The 19672-nt window shown below is 33.0% G+C and overlaps 1 protein-coding gene across 2 annotated transcripts; it reads left to right on the top strand.

The window, feature by feature from the left end:
• The first annotated feature begins 280 nt into the window (after positions 1-280).
• LOC123712930 (tudor and KH domain-containing protein homolog) lies at positions 281-17692 on the top strand. Of its 2 annotated transcripts, none has more exons than XM_045666318.1 (13): positions 281-383; positions 1032-1221; positions 2777-2995; positions 4057-4214; positions 5237-5372; positions 7270-7427; positions 8205-8318; positions 9199-9297; positions 10625-10744; positions 11975-12089; positions 13181-13307; positions 14130-14224; positions 14331-17692. In XM_045666318.1, exons 2-13 carry the CDS (start codon positions 1041-1043, stop codon positions 14585-14587), a joined length of 1779 nt encoding a protein of 592 aa, XP_045522274.1. In that variant the 5' UTR covers positions 281-383; positions 1032-1040; the 3' UTR covers positions 14588-17692. The 2 variants fall into 2 exon arrangements, with proteins under 2 accessions (XP_045522274.1, XP_045522275.1); XM_045666319.1 differs by having other exon boundaries at positions 5237-5330.
• Positions 17693-19672: the final 1980 nt, after the last annotated feature.

Genomic DNA, 19672 nt, shown 5'->3' on the forward strand with positions numbered 1-19672 from the left:
ATTCTCTGCTTTTAAATAAAAAAAATATTTTAATAAACAAAGTAATTAATTTACTGTTTTTATTACAACTATGTTTATTAATAATAAAGCGTATTTTATTTCTGGTAAATTCTAAGTATGATAAACTTGGCTTAAAGGTCTCGTTACCAGGCCATAAAATTATTTAAAAAAAAAAGTATGATAAACTGTTAGTTATCAATGTCAGTACTTCCTAAATGTCTAAATTTGACAGTTCAAAGATCGCGAAGTCGCGCCAAGGCTTGAGTTTTTAAAACATTTTGATTGGACAACTGTTGGTCAATGTGATTCGTGATTATTTATTGTTTCACAAGTTACAAGTACGAATAATTTGGCAAGAAAAATATATTTTTTGAGAACACTGTGTAAGTATTGGTATTTAATTTGTTGCTCCGTCCTTACTATTTATTTTAAAAAAAGTATTCTATTATTAACAGTAATAAATTTTCTTTTTAAAACCTGAGCAAGTATCAGATTACCGATGAAGTAACTTTTCTTTTACCATTATGTCATAGCTGTGAATAGAAATTATATCATTTTATGGTCTATTATTCAAATAAAATATATGTATATCTTATTCAAATTCATCAAATATTTTAATGCGCAACTTAAATAGGACAAGGACAACGTCGTAATATTTAGCTCAACCGTACTAATCATTGTAGGTTCATATATCTTAAGTTAGTTCGTAATAAAATAATTTAAAATCTTTTATTAATTTATGAAAGGCATAGAATTTAAATATGTATATACATAGTCCATATTAAGTAGGTATCCAGTGATATAATATAAAACTTTGTATATAAGAAAAATTAACCACACCAAAACTATACTGTATATACTGATCTATGCCTCTGTGAATCGTAAACATATTGTTTATTTTATATTTCTAGCTGAGAAAATGTGAGCTTTCACATAAATTACATAGGAATACCTAAATAAATATGACTAATTATAAGACATACCTAAATTCTTTTTTGTTGAGGGTAGCAAAATATAATTGTTTTTTACAGGGTTCCATAATGACATTCAACACAAAATTGATGCTACCTGTAGCATTAGGTTTTTCAATTGTAACTGTGACAGCATTTGTGGTCTATTACGTCTTTAAAAAAGAAGAGGAAGGTGACAAAACTGTAAAAACATCAAGAGTCAATGTAATTGAAATGCAGGTGCCCAAAAGCATTATTCCTGCTTTAATTGGTAAGTAAATATATTTGTACCCTACTGTGACTTATTGGGAATATTTGTAACATGGTTAAAATCCTACATGTTTATTACATTCAAGTTCAACCAACTTCTTCTGAATGTGTATTGTGTAGAAAATGGTGTATAGAATAATCTGTTATTGCCCGGAAGAGGTCTTTTTTAACCGCCAAGCTTGTTAAAATATATACTTAATGGTTTAGCATTGAGAAATTACTAGTATAAGTAATTTCTATATTAAAAATATTTTTCTATAGTTTGTTTATTTAATAATTTTTTTTTTTATTATGTATTTATATATATTTGGGAAGGATTTTTCTATTATATTAAAGTATTTATAACCAATGTTTATATATGGTTACTCATACTTATAGCTGAATATTAACAGACAGTAACAATACATTGTTGAGTTAGTATATTATGTTCAAGGATACTCAAAATATTTGAATACATATTAGACTTGCATGTCATGTCATGTAACTTAAAACTTCTATTTACTAAAATATTTCATTACATTTAACCTTCGATTCTTAAAAAAAATTGGAAACTATTCAGTCCTCCTTTTGATAAATAAGGAAAAGTAAGTAACATAATATTTTTATGGCTTTTATTTTAAGCTTTTTAATTCCTTATAGGTAACCAACCAACTATTAGAATTACAGTCAAAATCTGTTATAACAACATCAAAGGGACTACACATATTTGGTTGTAAAACCGATAGTCATAACAGCCGTTGACGTTATTAAGTACCTAATACAATAGAATTCAGTCTCTTCGATTTTGGTCAATATCATATAAGTATGTTTTTCTAAAACAATGTCAGTCTTGACTGTATTATTGTTTTCAGAGCTCTGCATTTATGACATGTTGATGACATTGATTGTTGTTAATTGTCAATAGGAATTTATTTCTAGGAATCTCAAATCCTTCAGCTGTATTTTATACTTAAGTATGCTAAGTCTATGAACTATGATTATGTAACCTGGCTTGTACTTCATGCTTCTACATTGACCTTCAAATTGAATTTCCTTCTTTAACCTTTACCACGGATTTTTCGTTTGACACCCTTCTAACCAGTTTTCTGGTAAAATTTTTTTAGCAACTGGCTTTTTATCTACAGCCATGTCGCCAACCGAACACGTGTTACAGTCCTTGCACTCGTATATTTCAAATTACATCCTGTTCCATATTCATGGTTGTAAATGTATAGGGTATATATTTTTTAAGTGTATTTAATCACCCAATGAGGCATTCCCGCTTCGGTTTTATTAGTAATTATTTTTATAGACAAGGAATTTTCTTCCGATAATCGTTCCTAGTACCAAAAGATTATCTGCCATAAGCGTTGTATTCCAAAGCTGAGTTTATAGTGGACCGCATGTTGGTAGATATATGACGGTAGACGGTTGGTAGATGTATAACGATATAAAATTAAGTCTCATAAATTAAGTTATTTACTTAACTGATCTAGCCATTTATACTTTTAATTAAATTCTGAACATCCAAACCTCGGGAGGTTGTAATGCCTTTAATTATTTTTTGATATTTGTAGGTCGCAATGGCTCTAATATCAAGGAAATCGAACAGAAGTCAGGTGCGCTTACGCATTTTAAGAAGTTTAGTGACAAAGATTACGATGTATGTATAATTCGTGGACGGAGCAGTGCAACACAGCTTGCCGAAACGATGATACATGACTTCATTAAACAGCAGCCGATCATTGTTGCTGATTCAATAGAGGTCCCTGGGTGGACTGTCGGCAGGATTATTGGTAAATCAATTTGAATAAACAGTATTATCCCATTTTAAAACTAAATTTAAACCAACCGTAACTCCCTATAGAGATTGCGTATTATTATTGACTTCGTGTTATACTTACTCGTGAATTAACTGAGCGGTGAATCCCAAAAAAAACAAAACATATGTAAATTACTTTAATTAAATTGCTACAATAATTGAGACTTAACTAAATATGAGTATTAAATCGGCAAGATATGAGGTGCACGACAAAGCTATATTATTGACTTATTACTAGTTGAGAACTTGACCGTTCCGATGTGAAGTATCCGATCAAAGCTATTGGTTTTGTTTTGTTAGGAATTTCGCTGAAACACAACAAAATTAACACCAGTTGTGTCCTAAAAACACTAGCTTTGACTAAATACTTCTTTCTTCTTTCTTTTTACTTTCTATTTTTAATGTATCATCTTTTTACTTTAGTTTGTTTTTTTTGTGTTGTTCCTGTTTAGTTTTTGTCTTAATAACTGGTGTATAACATGTATTGTTGCACTACTTGCCTATGTTATGTATTTTTATACATTTTTTTTTCTTTACTCACAGTGGTTGCCTGGAAGAGATCGCTCGAAAGCGATCAGGCCGCCAGTTGCTCTCCTTTTGATTTAATTATGTTCAATTTTTATTTTCTGTAGTGTAACGAAGTGTTAATAAATAAAATAAATAAATAAAGTAAAAATAATACTAACAGATAACAATAAAATTATCTTGTAAAAGTTTAAAGAAACCCCGTTTATGGAATTAAACCCCTTTTATTATCACTATTTTCATAAGATAATTGTCTTAAGTAATGGTTGTTGGTTTGAAACCCGGGTGTGTACGAATAGTCTTTACTTACTATGCGTACATTTAGCACGCGCTCGTACGCTGAAAGAATTCGGCGGAACCACGACGGTGTGTCAGGCGAAGAAAAACACGATCTGTAACGCAATCTTAGAACGAAACCAAGAGTTGTAGCCCCACTAGTTATTTATTGGCTTGCCTCAAGTCCTAGCTAGTAAAGTGTTTTAAATAAAGTTTTCAATCTTATTATTTAAGGTACTGGCGGTGAAAATATAAACGACATAAGCCATACAAGTGGCGCAAAAGTAAAAGTGGAGTCTTTACCAGGTGGGAACAGCAACGAATCACAAAAGATATCGTTTAAAGGCTCCAAAGAACAAATTGAGAAGGCTAAGAAACTTGTGGACACCATTGTAAGTATTGCCTGCTCTATGCTTTTAGAATATAGACTTCCAATTCCTACATGTACTTTGACCTTATCACGTATTAATCCTGGACCCTGTAACTTCCAATAGCGATACTAACCGCGGTCCCAATCTCAAAGGCTTTGAAGGCTAATGTAGCCGTTCATAATGCGATATTAAAAGACATATTTTTCTCTTTACATCTTTATTAATGATCAGCTGTATTCTCCGTCGTAGCATGATGTGCTTAAGCTTTCTTCGGTAAATAGACTTCTAATAATATTTTTTGTCAGACATGGCATCTCGGACTTTTTAGATATTGATAAAGAAAAATCAATAGCGCTACAACTTTTTTAGGTCTGGGTCTCTGATTTCGGTATCTGTTTCATGATTTGTTAATCAGCCTTCTGTGCCTGATGCACGCCGTCAACTTTTTGGGTCTAAGGCAAGCCGATTTCCTCACGATGTTTTCCTTCACCGTTCGAGCGAATGTTAAATGCGCACATAGAAAGAAAGTCCATTAATGCACAGCCGGGGATCGAGCCTACGACTTCAGGGACGAGAGTTGAACGCTGAAGGCAATAGGCCAACACTGCTAGAGATTGATGTCTTCTATAAAACTGCTCTATTGCTCTCCACTGCACTCCACTCCACTGTCGATAGTTTCCGAGGGATGTTATATATATATATATATATATATATATAGCAGAGCTGTACCCACTTAAACCGCCGCTGGTATTGGCATATGTCGCCCACAAAGCGTGGATTACATAGATGGCACGAGACGACCCTACCTTTTCCTGCTCTCCCCTTAGAGAGGGGAGAGCCTTTTGAGAGGGAGACGGCCCTCTCAAAAGGGTTCTTATCCTGCGCTCTCCCTCTATTTCTACAGACCCTTGCATAGCATTTGCTGACAGATGGTATACATTTAATAGTCTATCGACTAAATATTCGCACAATTCCTGAGATTACCACGTTTAAAATCTTCTTTAATATTAAGTGTACAGTATATAAAAAACGTATATTTATAGGTGGCCCAGGAGAAGTGTAGACGCGAGGTGGAGCAAGCCAAACGCCCCCGTTTGCCCCTCGTCAGTCCAGCTCCCCTGGCCACGCCCGAAACAGGTGAACGCACACCCGCCAAGCATGTCCGCTATAAGACGCCTGGTAAGATAACAGCATGCTATTGTGTCCAGCAGACCCGTACCTTAATACGAGGCAATTACGTTGCCATTAGAAAAATTAAAAGTAAGGTAACTTTTACACATCTACAGAATAGTCTCGATATAATGCGATACTTAAAAAGCCAATATAAAATACTTAGAAAAATAAAAAAAATGTTTGCGTGTACTAGTGTCCATAGAGATAAGAAGTGGAACTTCTTTATGACCTTTTTTTTTCAAAATCTACTACTACGACTATATGCAACTTTACAGGAATTGCTTAAATAAAGTTAAGTAAGATAAAGTTAAACAAAAGGCTTTTGTTATCATAGACATGAAAAAAAATAATACAATTATTTCATTTTACCTTATTACTACCAAGATTATTACAGAATTATTCATTAATTGTTATATAATTATTACGTTTTATTATATATTTTTGTTAAATCTTCGAATCTCTTCGAATCAACCGTGGTAGGGACAAGAGAAAGATGGCGCGTAACGGAAAAATGTGACGCGTATCGGAATGATGTGGCGCGTAACCCAAAAATGTGACGGTAATTTTTTTTACAACGCCGATAAAGAAGTTTCACTTCAATAATACCATAATAAAAATCAAATAAAATAATATTTTTACGGTAATGAAATATTCTTGCACAAAACAAAAAATATTACACAGTACACTATATGATAATTTAGTTTTATATTAGTTTTAGCGTAATAGTCATAGTATATACAAATATCCTTAAACTAAATAAACCTTAATACATAGGAAATAATAGCGTTTCTGAGGCCTTGCCGCAACCTATAATATAGTAGATATAATACATATTTGAAAAATATTTCCGAGCTGTCAACACCTGCAATCTTAACTTAATAAATACAGACCCAAATACCATATATAATATATATAGTGTTTCTTAAGACACTTTTTCTTGCGCGATCACACAATGGTGAACCAGCAGCCCGTCAATTCGACACCTTCAAGAAAAGAGCGTACCAGTTCTTAAAAGGCTTTTATTCTATAAAACGACACCTTCAAATGCCAACACAGAAACATTTTTTAATATACAATTATATTTTTGGCAATTTCGAGCATCGCATGAGATTTTTGTGTGTTGTGTCGTCCTCACGTATATTATATGGTTCACGACGGGGATGGTCATGCTTCATTTGGAATTATCTTTGTGTTGTTTGGGGAAGTCTGTTCGGGTATTGGTAGAAAAAATCTTAATATATAATTGTTTCGTCACGTTTTAACTAAGGGTTTTATTGTGTGTGAGGGAAATTGTGTTTTGTTTGGTCGTGATTGGTGAGTAGAATGTTTTACAGAGCGTTATTGTCTATGTATAGATAAATAAACAGTTAGAGGTGTGGAAGTTTCTATGAAGATTTATAATTTAGAAAAGCGGTTTCGGGAAGTAGACTTTTAAGGTTCATAATTATAAACGCGAATTAAGTTAGTTACTCTTAGAAAGTATTTAAAAGCAGTTAAAATTGTGCCCTGATATTATTTTTATTTAAAAAAATCGGTGGCGCTACAACCTTTTTGGGTCCGTGAATTATATTTCTCAATCTAATACGCAAGTAGGTGATCATCAGCCTCCTGTGCTTTAAACAAGCCGTCGACTTGGGGGGGATGTTTTTCTTTACCGTTCGTGCGAATGTTAAATGCTTATATAGAAAGAATGCGTATTGGTTCACAGCAGGGGTTCGAACCTACGACCTCAAGCATACGCTGAAGTCAACGCCAACACTGTTGGATTTGTTCAATCGCGTTAATATGTATGAATTTAACCATATTTTTTGTCATACGAACAGGTAGTTGAAGTAAGTACCTATAACTCATCACTCTCGTGCAGTTAAGAAAACGAGACAAACCATTCTAATTCTGCTTTCAGAACCCCCTGGTCCATCGATCGAAGTGTACGTGTCAGCGATTTCTTCGCCTTCGCGATTTTGGGTGCAATTCGTCGGCCCACAAGTCGCCCAACTCGATGATTTGGTCGCACATATGTCTGAATATTACAGCAATAAGGATAATCGTAGTGCACACGCGGTAAGACACCCCTAAAACATGGACTAAAGATAGTACCCGTAACCATGGTTACGATTCTTTTATTTATTAATAATTAAATACCTTCGGGAAAAGGCGTGAGCATCTTAAATCGTTGGTATGTCACACTATTGGTGTTTTTTTTGTTTGGTTTGCTAATTAATACTGGTAACTAAGATCTAATTGTTACTAACTGTAACAAAAAATATATATGAATATATTGAATATGAATATATATATTCTGAAATAAGTTATTATATACATAAATATATAATATATTTTCTAAATAAACTATATGATATTATAGAATTAAAAGAAATCTGGGGCCTGGCAGAATCTTATCATGGGGCCGTTACATAAGTAGATTTACTAAAATTTTAACCCCCCCCCCCCTGTCAGCAAAAGTAAACAAAGCTCTCAAAAATAATAGTAAAAAATCGAAAATGCATTTCGTTTTCAAGCATAGACAATGTTTGGGTATGTGTAAAAAAGTAAATAATTCCTGTTGACGTAATTACCAAATAAGGAAATCAAAGATACCATCCTCCCCCAATAGTGGTTTGAAAAATCCCCATTTAAAAATAATATAGTAGAGTATGATAACATTACTAGAAACAAAAAAAATAGGCTATCAGTATAACGATATTTAAAAAGGTCTTTGCTCAAAATTGGCATTTCATTTAAAAAGCTTATAAACGTTTTTTTTAAACAGTCTCCTGTGTTGCCAGCAGTAATGTTTTTAAGCTAAATTTATTACAACTAGGTATCGTGTAATTTCAGTTAAAGTCCGTATCGCTGGGTCAAGTGGTGGCAGCGGTGTTTCGTCATGATGGTCGTTGGTACAGAGCCCGCATCGACGATATACGGCCGAACGAATTCGACGCCACACAACAGGTATAATCGCTGTATATTACGACAATGTCAACTTAAACTCTAAGGACCATAGATAAATAGGAGTTTGATCATAATTAGATGTGTTCTTTTTATATTATTAATAACAATTCAATACAATTATTGACAAGGTTTTTTAGTTCGAAAATAAGTCCGTAATCTTTTTATGAGTGAACCAAAGAATTTTAATAGCTGAGAAGTAATTGTGACGGTTTCGGGATCAACTTCGAATTAACGAGTGTCGACTATATATACTGTTTATGTATTAGACCACAAAACAATTTACGTTTTTTGGCATAAAGTTTGCTAAGATAGTAGTTGCTAGATAGTAATAATTTTCAATTTTTTTTTATGATTTTTTTATACATTCAAAATATCGCGGCACTATGTTAAAAATTAAATTAATAAATACATATTAGTATTAATTTGAATGGTTTGATCTTCGATTAAAAATAAAACAGATTTTGTTATATATCGATCAATCGGTGTCCTGAGTGTTAATTTTCATGTTATATATGATTTGCCTAAATGCGTCCTAAAACATCAAATGTTATGTTGACACATGCTATTTATCATTAGCACTGTCCAAAACTTTGTGATTGATAAGGAGAGGACAGGTGTCCCTTTATTTGAGAAGTGGTTAATGTAATTATAGATCTTTTATAATATTGGGATTCATAAATGTACAAGGCATCTAAATCTTAGTAACTGCGGCCTTCAGGCCTGTCAGTGTTTCGACCTTTCGAGAATACCTTTTTGAGGTCTTTTCCTACATTCTCAAATATTAATCTATACAAATATTAGGAAAAGGTTACTTAAATATTATTATTTATAAATCAGTACAATAGAATATTTCTTCGTTTAAGAAGCCGTAATTTGACAGGTAGCTGACGTGTTTTACTTGGACTACGGAGACAGCGAGTACGTCGCAATGCACGAGTTGTGTGAACTGAGAGCTGATCTTCTTAGACTACGATTTCAGGTAATTTGGCATTTTCAGTTATCTGAGATCTGCTTACTACTTATAGTATATATATATATATTTATTCCAATATATTGTGCAGTTTAAGACTAGCCTAGAAAAAATATTAGATTCGATTGTACCCGAATTAATATTGGTTTTAAAATTAAATTAACAAGGTATTTATTATTAAAGTTGACATGTATACACATACATTTTATACAGTGTATGTTACAATATATCTGTTGAAATATATAAGAATAGCGGTGAACAAAAGATAATAAAAATATTCCAAAACAGATTTTTTTTAGATTTTTTTACATAATATTTACTTATTTGCCTATTTCGATTAGGTACCTGAACAACGTTTTAAAATTGATCAAAGCTCAAATTGAAAGCTCTGAATAACTGGAGTTTATTCTCAGAGTATTGCAAAAAATTCGAATGAGGGGTTCCTGAACGTCTTGGTTGGTTTTTAAAGAATAAATTGAATATTTTGTTGATTTTGAACCTTGGGAATAAATAAGGGATGACAATGTTAATTTTGTCAGGAGAAGAGGGCACCCAATTAAAAGTTGGATATATATTTGTACATATATGATATAGATATGTTATGTACATATATTATACAATGACATACACATTTTTAAGCCAATGGGAACGGGCTACTGTCGAAGAGATGTGAAGTTGGCTATGGTAAAAAAAAATCTGGAATTGTATAGAAGAAATATATTTTGTATGGCAATCAAGGTTTATAATAATTTACCAAAAACATTAAAAGATCTTCCTAAAGTAATAAAGTTTTAAAAATCCCTATCAATCCTATGTGTGCTACAAAAGTTATTCGAGGTCAAAGATCAAAATTAGATTTTCTCGAAAACGGTAAAATATATTTATAATTCTCTATAAAAATGTCTATATCATTTTTCCCTTAGGGTTACCATTTCTGAGATATCGCGATTCTAAGAATCACATTTTACATGATATGCACACATCCTCACACCACCTCTGAGGTAGTGTACACGGCGCGTTTTTTTCGTTGGTTTCCCCTGTAGGCCTACTCCACTAATTGTCATGACAATTATAATGTTTCCAGCTCTCCACCAATTATTGGGCGTTTCGGGAATTTTTGTTATTTGACCAGTATTTTTATGTCTAAATTAACCAGACTATTATATGCATTTGACCGTTTAACAATTTGTACAAGATCCTCCGTTATTCAATTTCCGCATTTAATTCTTTATATACGTTATTTTTTTACATAAACTGTATTTCTTTTGACACATGGCTAACTTGGGGATAACATTATACGTAATAAAAAAATAATAAAAAAAAATGTCAATTTTAGGCGATGGAATGTTTCCTGGCGGGGGTCAAACCAGCTTCCATGGAAAAGGAGGAACCGAAACCTGGCGACTATCCAAAATGGCACCCACAAGCCGTCGAGCGGTTTGAGGAACTCTCGCAGGTTATATATTTATTCATTATTTTTGAGGCAATAACAATACACAGACAGACGCAGAAAAAACATATTAATGAAACAAACTGCGTGCTTTGACTTCGAACGAACTGGACTGATTTCTTGAAACTCACATAACACACTAGATGGCGCTAGGTGTACTACTTATTATTATTGGTATAAATAACAAAAACATCTTGAACAAACGTCCTTGCCTGCGCAGAAGCGATTTTTTGGTATCACTGGGAGGGGCGGAGGGGGGAGAGTGACGTGTCGATCGCGTGATTGGTAAATCAGTTTGTGCCCCGCGCTGCGTACGATGCGCAAACTTTCCGCCACTATCTTGTTTAATGCTCAAGAAGTTTGGTATCTGTACTAATATTTTTATATAAAATAACACATATATCCGAGATTAACCATACTTTATATTATATTTTTTTTTAATAATTTGGTAAAATAATTATTTGTTATATATAAAATTAAGTAATATAATAGTACAATAGAATGTGTTCCTATATGATATAATGACACGTGTGTACGATAAAACTGCTTGTTCTGTGATAAGGAAAAATAGAAAAAGTGGTCTTTATTAGACTACTCTAATAAAGATTACATTAAGTTTATGTTATTACATTTAATATTAGTATAGTTCCATTTGCCTCTTATCTTCGCTTCCATTTTCCAATCTTTCCCCGCTATCTATATATATCTGGTCTTATTTCCGATCGTGATCATATGCGCAAAAAGATTGGGCTGACTCCAGGTTTCTATATGTGTTTCGTCATCATTTGCTTTACTAATAGGCGATCAGCCTTCTGTGTCTGACACACCTACGGTCATGGGTTACTTACGACGTTTTCTTTCACCGTGAGATTATCTGGCTGACACACTAGTACTTTCTGCTTAGTCAGCATTTGCCACTGAGGGGTGAGACGCTAATTCAGTTCGGTATCATCCTTCGTCGCGCACACACGTTTGTTTGCTTTCATTTTAATATTTTGTAAATTCTTATAATCAATAAAAAGTTATATTTCCTTTTTAAAAACCCAATTACTGGGACAATCCTAACAGAACCTATGACCTCAGACGGATGGGAATCCTACCCTGAAGCCTCTAGGCTATAACTACCTATGTAAGATTTTAAAAATATTTTGTTTATGGTCTATAAATTATAATTTTTAAATTAATAATAATCATGAGTTATCTAAGTACACAGGTTTTAATGTTTGAGTTTTAAAGGTCGCACGTTGGAAGGCATTACAATCAAAGACGTGTACGTATAAGCGTACGTCTACGCTCTGCGGGGAATTGGATAAGGAGATACCAGGGATAAAGCTGTATGACGTCACTGATGGTAATTTAGTAATTTTCTAATAATCCATGTAGGTATGAGATTTTTTGTTAAGGAATTCATAAAGACATTTATCTCACGCCATGTGACTGGCTGAATTATTGGACTGTTTATTTGTAAAAATAGCTTTAATTATTTCACACTTTGTGATGTCAAAAGAAATATAAACTTTAGCTTGTACTTGTATAATGTTCCAAGTGTATTCAGCGGAATTGCAAAAAATCATTTTTAATACAGTTGCATATTGGATGTATATCGTTCGGGATGTGGGCTATTAGTTATTACACACTCGTGCTTTTTCTTTACCTTTTCCGCACTCGTGCGTTCTCTTTCCCAACTGAAAAAAAATCTCTATTAAAAAGAATAAACCAACCACGAAGATTTTACTATAAAAAAATCATAGAAGTCTCTATGAATTATGCAAATATTTCTAAAAAGAAGCTACTAATTTGTTTCAATATCAGATTTAATGATTTGATTCAATGAGTTAGGTTAGGTTTCATTTCATTTCATATCATTAAAAAAATTCTACTGATTTGGCTGTGTGGGCATAGTTCCCTTTGCCACCCAGAAAGGGTGAAGAAAACCAAAAAAAAACTTTGCCTATATTCTTTTACGGTTGGCGCCATTTTCCAAAAATGTTCTTGGTAGTTTAGCTGTTTGTTGCACAAAATGAGTTATTTCGATGATATTTTATTTGAATTAACACCACCCGAACTCAGTATAATTGCACAAAATGCTTCGGAGAACACTTTCCGGAAAAGTCAAAAAGTCGCTACATATCTACACACGAAGAATTTATTGCGTGGAGAGAAGAGAAGAAAGCAAATAGTTTTATTATTTTGCTTCATTTTGAACAATTGTATTAACATGTCTTTTTGAGCAACTGTATTTAAAATGCCTTTTTGTTCAACTGTATCAAAATGCCTTTTTGAACAACTGTATTAAAATGTCTTTTTGAGCAACTGTATTAAAAATGCCTTTTTGAGCAACTGTATTAAAAATGCTCTTTTGAGCAACTGTATTAAAATATACTACTCTCTAGATAAACGTAAACGACAAGATAAATAAAAATATTGAAATGAACTTCACAGAAGGATCAGTGGACATAGGCGAAACATTAATAGCCGAAGGATGGGCTGTGGCCACAACCTCGGGGACATCTACGCCTCACCACATCCACTCGCCCCTTACACCTTTTGGGGACTTATCTAACTCCAGGTATGCGATTATAAATCTGCTTACAAAAGTTTTTATTTTTAATTATAATGTTCTGTTATCAGCCTCTCGTTATGAGATTTTATGACATGATTTTGAGGCAATTAGGTAATGCAAATACAATAATTTATTTTCCCTCTGTAACTCGCAAAAAATACTACTTTTTTGCCGTAACAAGATAAAAATTTTTAAAAAGAAATATTCTACGTTGTAGACAAAACGACACTAACAATAGAAAAAAAGGTATATAATACATGTAAAGTTTTATTATAACGCATTATCTAGTTAAATAAAGATTATTTAAAAATCACAAAAATATGACTAGCTTCACAGTGTCGGTTTCTTGCGTGCGCTTCGTAATATTAGTGATTTTTCCCAAACGCACCAGATAATATATAACTTTATGAATATTTATAAATATTTGGGAAGTTTATTTACCCTCAAAGATAAGCTCACTCAGCGGTTGGGCGTTAGAACCCCGCATCCCGAATTCATAAAATTTTTTGCTCATACGAACATTGTTAAAACAGAAAAACCCCGAGAAGAGAATGCAACAGATTTAAACATAAAAATGACAAAGTATGTAGAAATCTGATTTCTTAATAACTTAATAATTTTTTTAGACGTTCTTGTTCCACGGAATAGTGTTGGCTTAACGTGCGACCCTCATCCCTCAGGCCTTAAGTTCAAAATGCTTCTTCTATCAATGAGACACAAAAGACAGATCACCTACTTGGATAAACAAGTGATCACGAGACAGATACAAAAATGATTTTATTTAATAAAGTAACTTTTTTTTTAACTTTGAAAATTATTATTTTACAGGGTACTAGGAATGCTCAACCCACGCGCTGCCTCAATGCCCAAAGACCACAAAGATGATAGAGAAACTTCACCCCTTACACCAGATTCTGTTAAAGGTAATTTTCTAACATAGAAAACAGCAGTAAAGTTATTAAAGCCAAAAAGCTAAGGGCAAAAGTTTTATATATAAACTAAAAATATGAGAATCTTTAATATTTTTAGATAACCCAACATCAAAATCGCTGTCCGGCGGTCTCGAGGCAGCAGATAAGCTTAAGTCAGTCTCAAACTTCGATCTCTCTTACGAGTCAAGTAAACCGACCCCTACTGACGGTTCTCACGAGCTTCTCGAAAACGAGCGTCGGATCGAGAATGAAATCCCAAAGGGTAACTTGAGGAACGAGATTAAAGCGAATATGAATAGAATAGACTCGCATCATAGTAATTTAGACAGCCTTGGGAGACATGATAAATCTTAGAATATTCGTTGTGTAATTTCATACACTAATCGTAACCACGATATACGAAAGACTTACTGATGTTACATTAAACTCAAAGATTAATTTCTGAATATTTTCAATAAAAAGTGTATAACCGTCCTATAAAATAATTGGTTTCGTTGGATTGGTTTGGTTTCGCGCTAAACATCTTGTAGTATTCTCGCATAACGCGTTTGTATTACCCCATATAACACGTCATGTACAAATGATTCACGTTTAACTTTTCTCGTTAAATGGGACTTAAATCCTACAAAAATATAATGTGTGAAATGCCCGTGTTATATGGGGGAGTACTCGTGTTACACGAAAGACTGAAATCGCGTTATAGGAATACCGTGTTATAAGGGCCTTAACTGTATATTATTATGTTAAAAAACTCATAATAAAGTCTGGTCCTGGACACTATCAAAAATTTTCAATAAAACATTTGTATGCTGTATATAAATCAATATTTAATGAAATGTTATGTCTATCGAACTATAAAGACGTCAACATACTTTGTCAATTGAAATCCCACGACGTTTGTATTATATAATTCGAGTTTCAATAGTTCGTGATACGTGGTTACGAATTTCAGTACAAATGTAGGTGCTAATTTAGTATATAAAGGCTCTTATGAAATTATTTTCGTATTCAAAATTATATAACGTTATATCGTATTACAAAACAATTTAAGTGATTTGATAAAAAGAAAAATAGAGATACATTGACATAGTAATTTTTTTAATATATCGAAATATTACGCCCATTTATAAATTAAATCAGTTTTAATACAGTACGTAAAATCATATTTTGTCTATTCAAATAACACTGAAATCTTCAATCGCCTAATTTTATTTTCCCCCAGAAATTCCCTAGGATGCCCTCACCTCTGCGTATGGTGGCATGGACCATGGTTTGATTCTTTAAAGCGGCTGTCATGTAAGGATGCTTGGGGAAATTAAAGTAAAGTTTCTATAATAGAAAATGGATTGACAGTTCAAGTTTTATTTGGATGTTTGGTCAAACTAATGTACAATAATTAGTAAGGTTATCCAGACGACTTGTGTTCTAACGATGTGTTCGTACTTCTAATTCGTTCATAAACAGGTACGGTACAATAACATAAATATACTGACGTCTTTTAGAATCTAGGAGAAAACACTTTGACATGGCAACACTGAGAAATCCAGAGGCTCATTGCCTTCAAATATCTTAAGGTTTAAAGATACATCACGATTATACACATTTATTAATGTATATTGTAATCGCGTTTTAAGTAAATTATCGTTGGTGAATTGCGCCATCTATCGGTAAGTAGGTGAACGATTATGATTTTAAAATTATATTTCGCCGTGATTAAAAAGTGCTTGAGTTGTGATAAGATTGATTTATTTTTATAAATGGGAACGTTTCCGATTTTTTTAATACGTACTTAACGCCTATTTTACATATTATGTCCCACAACATAAATGTATTTCACTTCATTAATAAATGGTGTCTATTTCTATTGCAGCATAAACAGTGTTTTAGTTTTATAAGTAAAAAAATAACATAATAGTTGATGTTGTATTTTTAGTTTTAAGTCATCACGCAAGTACATAACGCTTATTCCATACTAACATCCCACCTAATTCTGATATCTGTAAACTTGACATGTCTACTTCAAAAGCAGTTATAAAATTTCTAATAAAATTAATTTAATAACTACAGTCCATTTATTCTGAATTCATTTACAATGTAAACAAAGATGGCGTACTTCAAGCGGAGACAAGGTAAGATATGGAAGTGTGCTATCATTAATCTAAGAATGTCTGAAATTCTGAGTTGTGAAATTTTAAGCCGATGTTAAGTGATACAGACACACTGCTCACAAGAACTAGTACGCTCTTTACTTGAAGGACCCTTAATTAAATTGGTTCGGAAATATGTATGTAGTGGGCAACTGGTTCCACATAGTGATGGTACGCGGCAAAAGTTGCTTTAAGACTCAATTGTTGAAATACACTATGTCGAACAGTATCCATACCTTATAATACATAAGTGCAAGTATTGACTAAATAATAGTGTTACAGATACCGACAAACTTTTTGAACAAATGTCTTTACGCATAAGCGATTTTTAGGTATCACAGAGCGATGGGAGAGTGACGTGTCGAGCGCGTGATTGGTAAATCAGTTGACGTTTGTGTCTCGCGCTGTGTACGATGCGCAAATTTCCCCCACTTCCTTGTTTAATGCTCAAGAAGTTTGCCGGTATTTGTAAAAAGATTTAATTTATATTTTTATGACACATCAAAATTTCTCCACTCTAAAGCTCTGAGTGGATCCTTACGGTATTTTAACGGTAGTAGCAGATCTCAGAATTTGTATTCCTGCATGGTCTTCGTATGACTTTGTGGGTACATTAGTATTTAAAACGTTAATATTTATGTTATCTATTAGATTAGTATAGCATCCAAGTTCTTGAATCGTTATTCGTATCAGAAAATTTCTTCATACTACACATTTATACTTTAAATCAATTCACAACAAATGGACAGATTTTATTATTTTTTTAATAAAAACAGAGACTTTAAAATACAGGTGAACGCAACGGATATTTTTTTAATAACGCACTAAATAAAAAAATTGATCGGAATATCAAGTTGTAATGGTTAAAAGATTTATTTTACCTGTACCTAGTATAGAAAATAAGTTTTCTAAAGTTCTCCTAATTAAGTCAAAAATCATTTATTAATGTAGGTAACACAATGTACGCTTATGAACGTCAAAAAAGACATATATATTAAATGCTTCTAATTTTTACATTTACTGCCAGTTCTCAAATCAAGGGCGTAGAATGGAAGAGAAGAACTGGCAATAAACTCTCCGCCACTCTTTAATCGCCAAGTTTTTTTTAAGCTGGTTATTACTGTAAACGTAATGCACCAGTGTGTGACACAAGTGTATTCGTATTATAAAAATGAGACGGATGTCCGTGATCATGCTATCAAATACGAATAAGATATTTTTTGTCAAGTTTATAGTTATTACGAGCATAAAGCTAGCATATAACAATGATCTGTGATTGTTTAGTTAGTAGATAATAAATTTTTGAAAAATGTGCAATTTTTTATAAACCCAGCCCATTTCAAAGTCCATATGCTTCCATTTATTTTTAAATAGCAATTCATAAGTTTCCATTCATAAACTATTAATTTTACCTTTCCATTTTCAATGTCAAGGTGAGATACTGAAACGATACTTCGCAATAAGTCCGACTCCCGTACGTCAAAAACGTTTGTCATACTGTAGTCATAGTTAAGTCTGATTTCTGAATCTCACTTTAAAAAAACGATACATCTATTAAATTATAGTAAATTGTCAAAATGACAAACGGCGGACTGTGACATAAGTTTTTTATCACAAAATTTGTCGACATTAACTTCTATCGTTTTCATACAAATTTACTTTCGAATTTTTCATACACTTAAGAATCTTGTTAGGGAATCTTGAGTGGCTTACTCAAGATGAGTTACCCAGTGATGTTAGCATAATCGCGTCACGCAGCCTAGTGATACAATACAATTTGTATTCATACAAGAACATCGGTATTGATCAAGAACCTAAATAAAAAATATATGCCAATCAAAAAAACATGATAAAGTTTCTTTTTAGCCGTTGTAACAAATGTACTAGAGAATGTCTCTTTCCATCACAGCGTAATCATAATCAGACAGAGATAATAGTACTTCAATAATTTGTATACAAGCAGACATTGATTTACAGATAATTTTTGAATATAGCTGATATTATGTACTTTATAAGGTCTCAGGTGTCAAATCTGTAAAAAAAAGTTTTTCTAGTCATTAAGTTCCCTTGAAATTAAACACGTAAGATTTAGTTGTAATTTTTCGGCGGTTCTTAACTCAAAATTACTATTTGAAATTCCTACTAAAAAGTAAGTTTTCTACAGAAAAATCTACTCGTAGCAGTTACGGTAAGTTGAAAGTATAGGAATCGATCGTAATTCACCATTGCACTAACCATGAAGATAAAATCAAAGACTTTTGTATACCTGTAATTATTTGATTCCGCAAACAATAGTTTCGTAACCGTCACGGTGGTAGCAGCTCTCTCTGATTTGAAATGCTATCTAATGAGCGACGACCCGTTAAGATGCTAGGCTAATGAACAAGATTTCTAGATGAGAGACAGATGACACAACCTTTGTCTCTCAAATGGCAAGATTTAAAAAGAATTTCAGATTTTAATTATGTTAACGATTGCCTTTATGAATTTAAATTAAACATTCCTAATTTCAAGAACCCGCCAAAACGCTCTAGTCAAGATGGCGTCGCAAAAGTCGATTCGATTTCGATCAAAATGAGGCTCCGTCGAAATAGGCGACAAGACAAGCGAATACATAGAGTAAATTTTTACGATGCGCGCACATCGTCCTAAAAAAACCGACACCCTGAAGTTAGCATAGTCAACATTTTAAAATAAAAAATGTCCATTTTTTCAATTCTATAGATTTTTTTGTGAGGGTCACAAACTATGTACCCAAAGCTAAAACGTAAGCGTTTGTACGTATTCTTTATCTCTTTCGCACATCGCTCCGACATTGTCGCACGGCGGTGTAGAATGTTTTTTTTTGGCTTCGAGAAAGTTCCGATCTTTCCACTCTTACGCGTATCATTCCGTCTTTGTCTTACACCTAGAAAGTTCTCTCTAGAATATTCCTTCGTCAAAGGGGTATGACCAGTCTTTAAAACCGGTTTCCTGAAACCCGTACCACTCGAAAACAGCTGCACTGAATCAGCCTCCCGAAAACGAGGGTAACATTATGAAAATTACAATTTTCTAATTTGTAATTAACCCTCTCCTGAAACGGCCAGAAACCACGTTTCAGCTTGCTGAAAACGTGTCTTACTGGTGAAAAACTGAGAAACATTTCAGTCTACGCATAATAATAATAATTACCCAAAACATATATATAAAAGCTAAAGGACTAAGCCCGGTGTGACTCTATACCATAGAAACAACTAAAGCGAAGATAAATGTCAAATTGGAGTTGATTCCACCCTGCCCAGTTGGGACG

This window comes from Pieris brassicae, chromosome 8 (genome assembly GCF_905147105.1).
Source record: "Pieris brassicae chromosome 8, ilPieBrab1.1, whole genome shotgun sequence".
In the NCBI taxonomy this organism is placed as follows: domain Eukaryota; kingdom Metazoa; phylum Arthropoda; class Insecta; order Lepidoptera; family Pieridae; genus Pieris; species Pieris brassicae.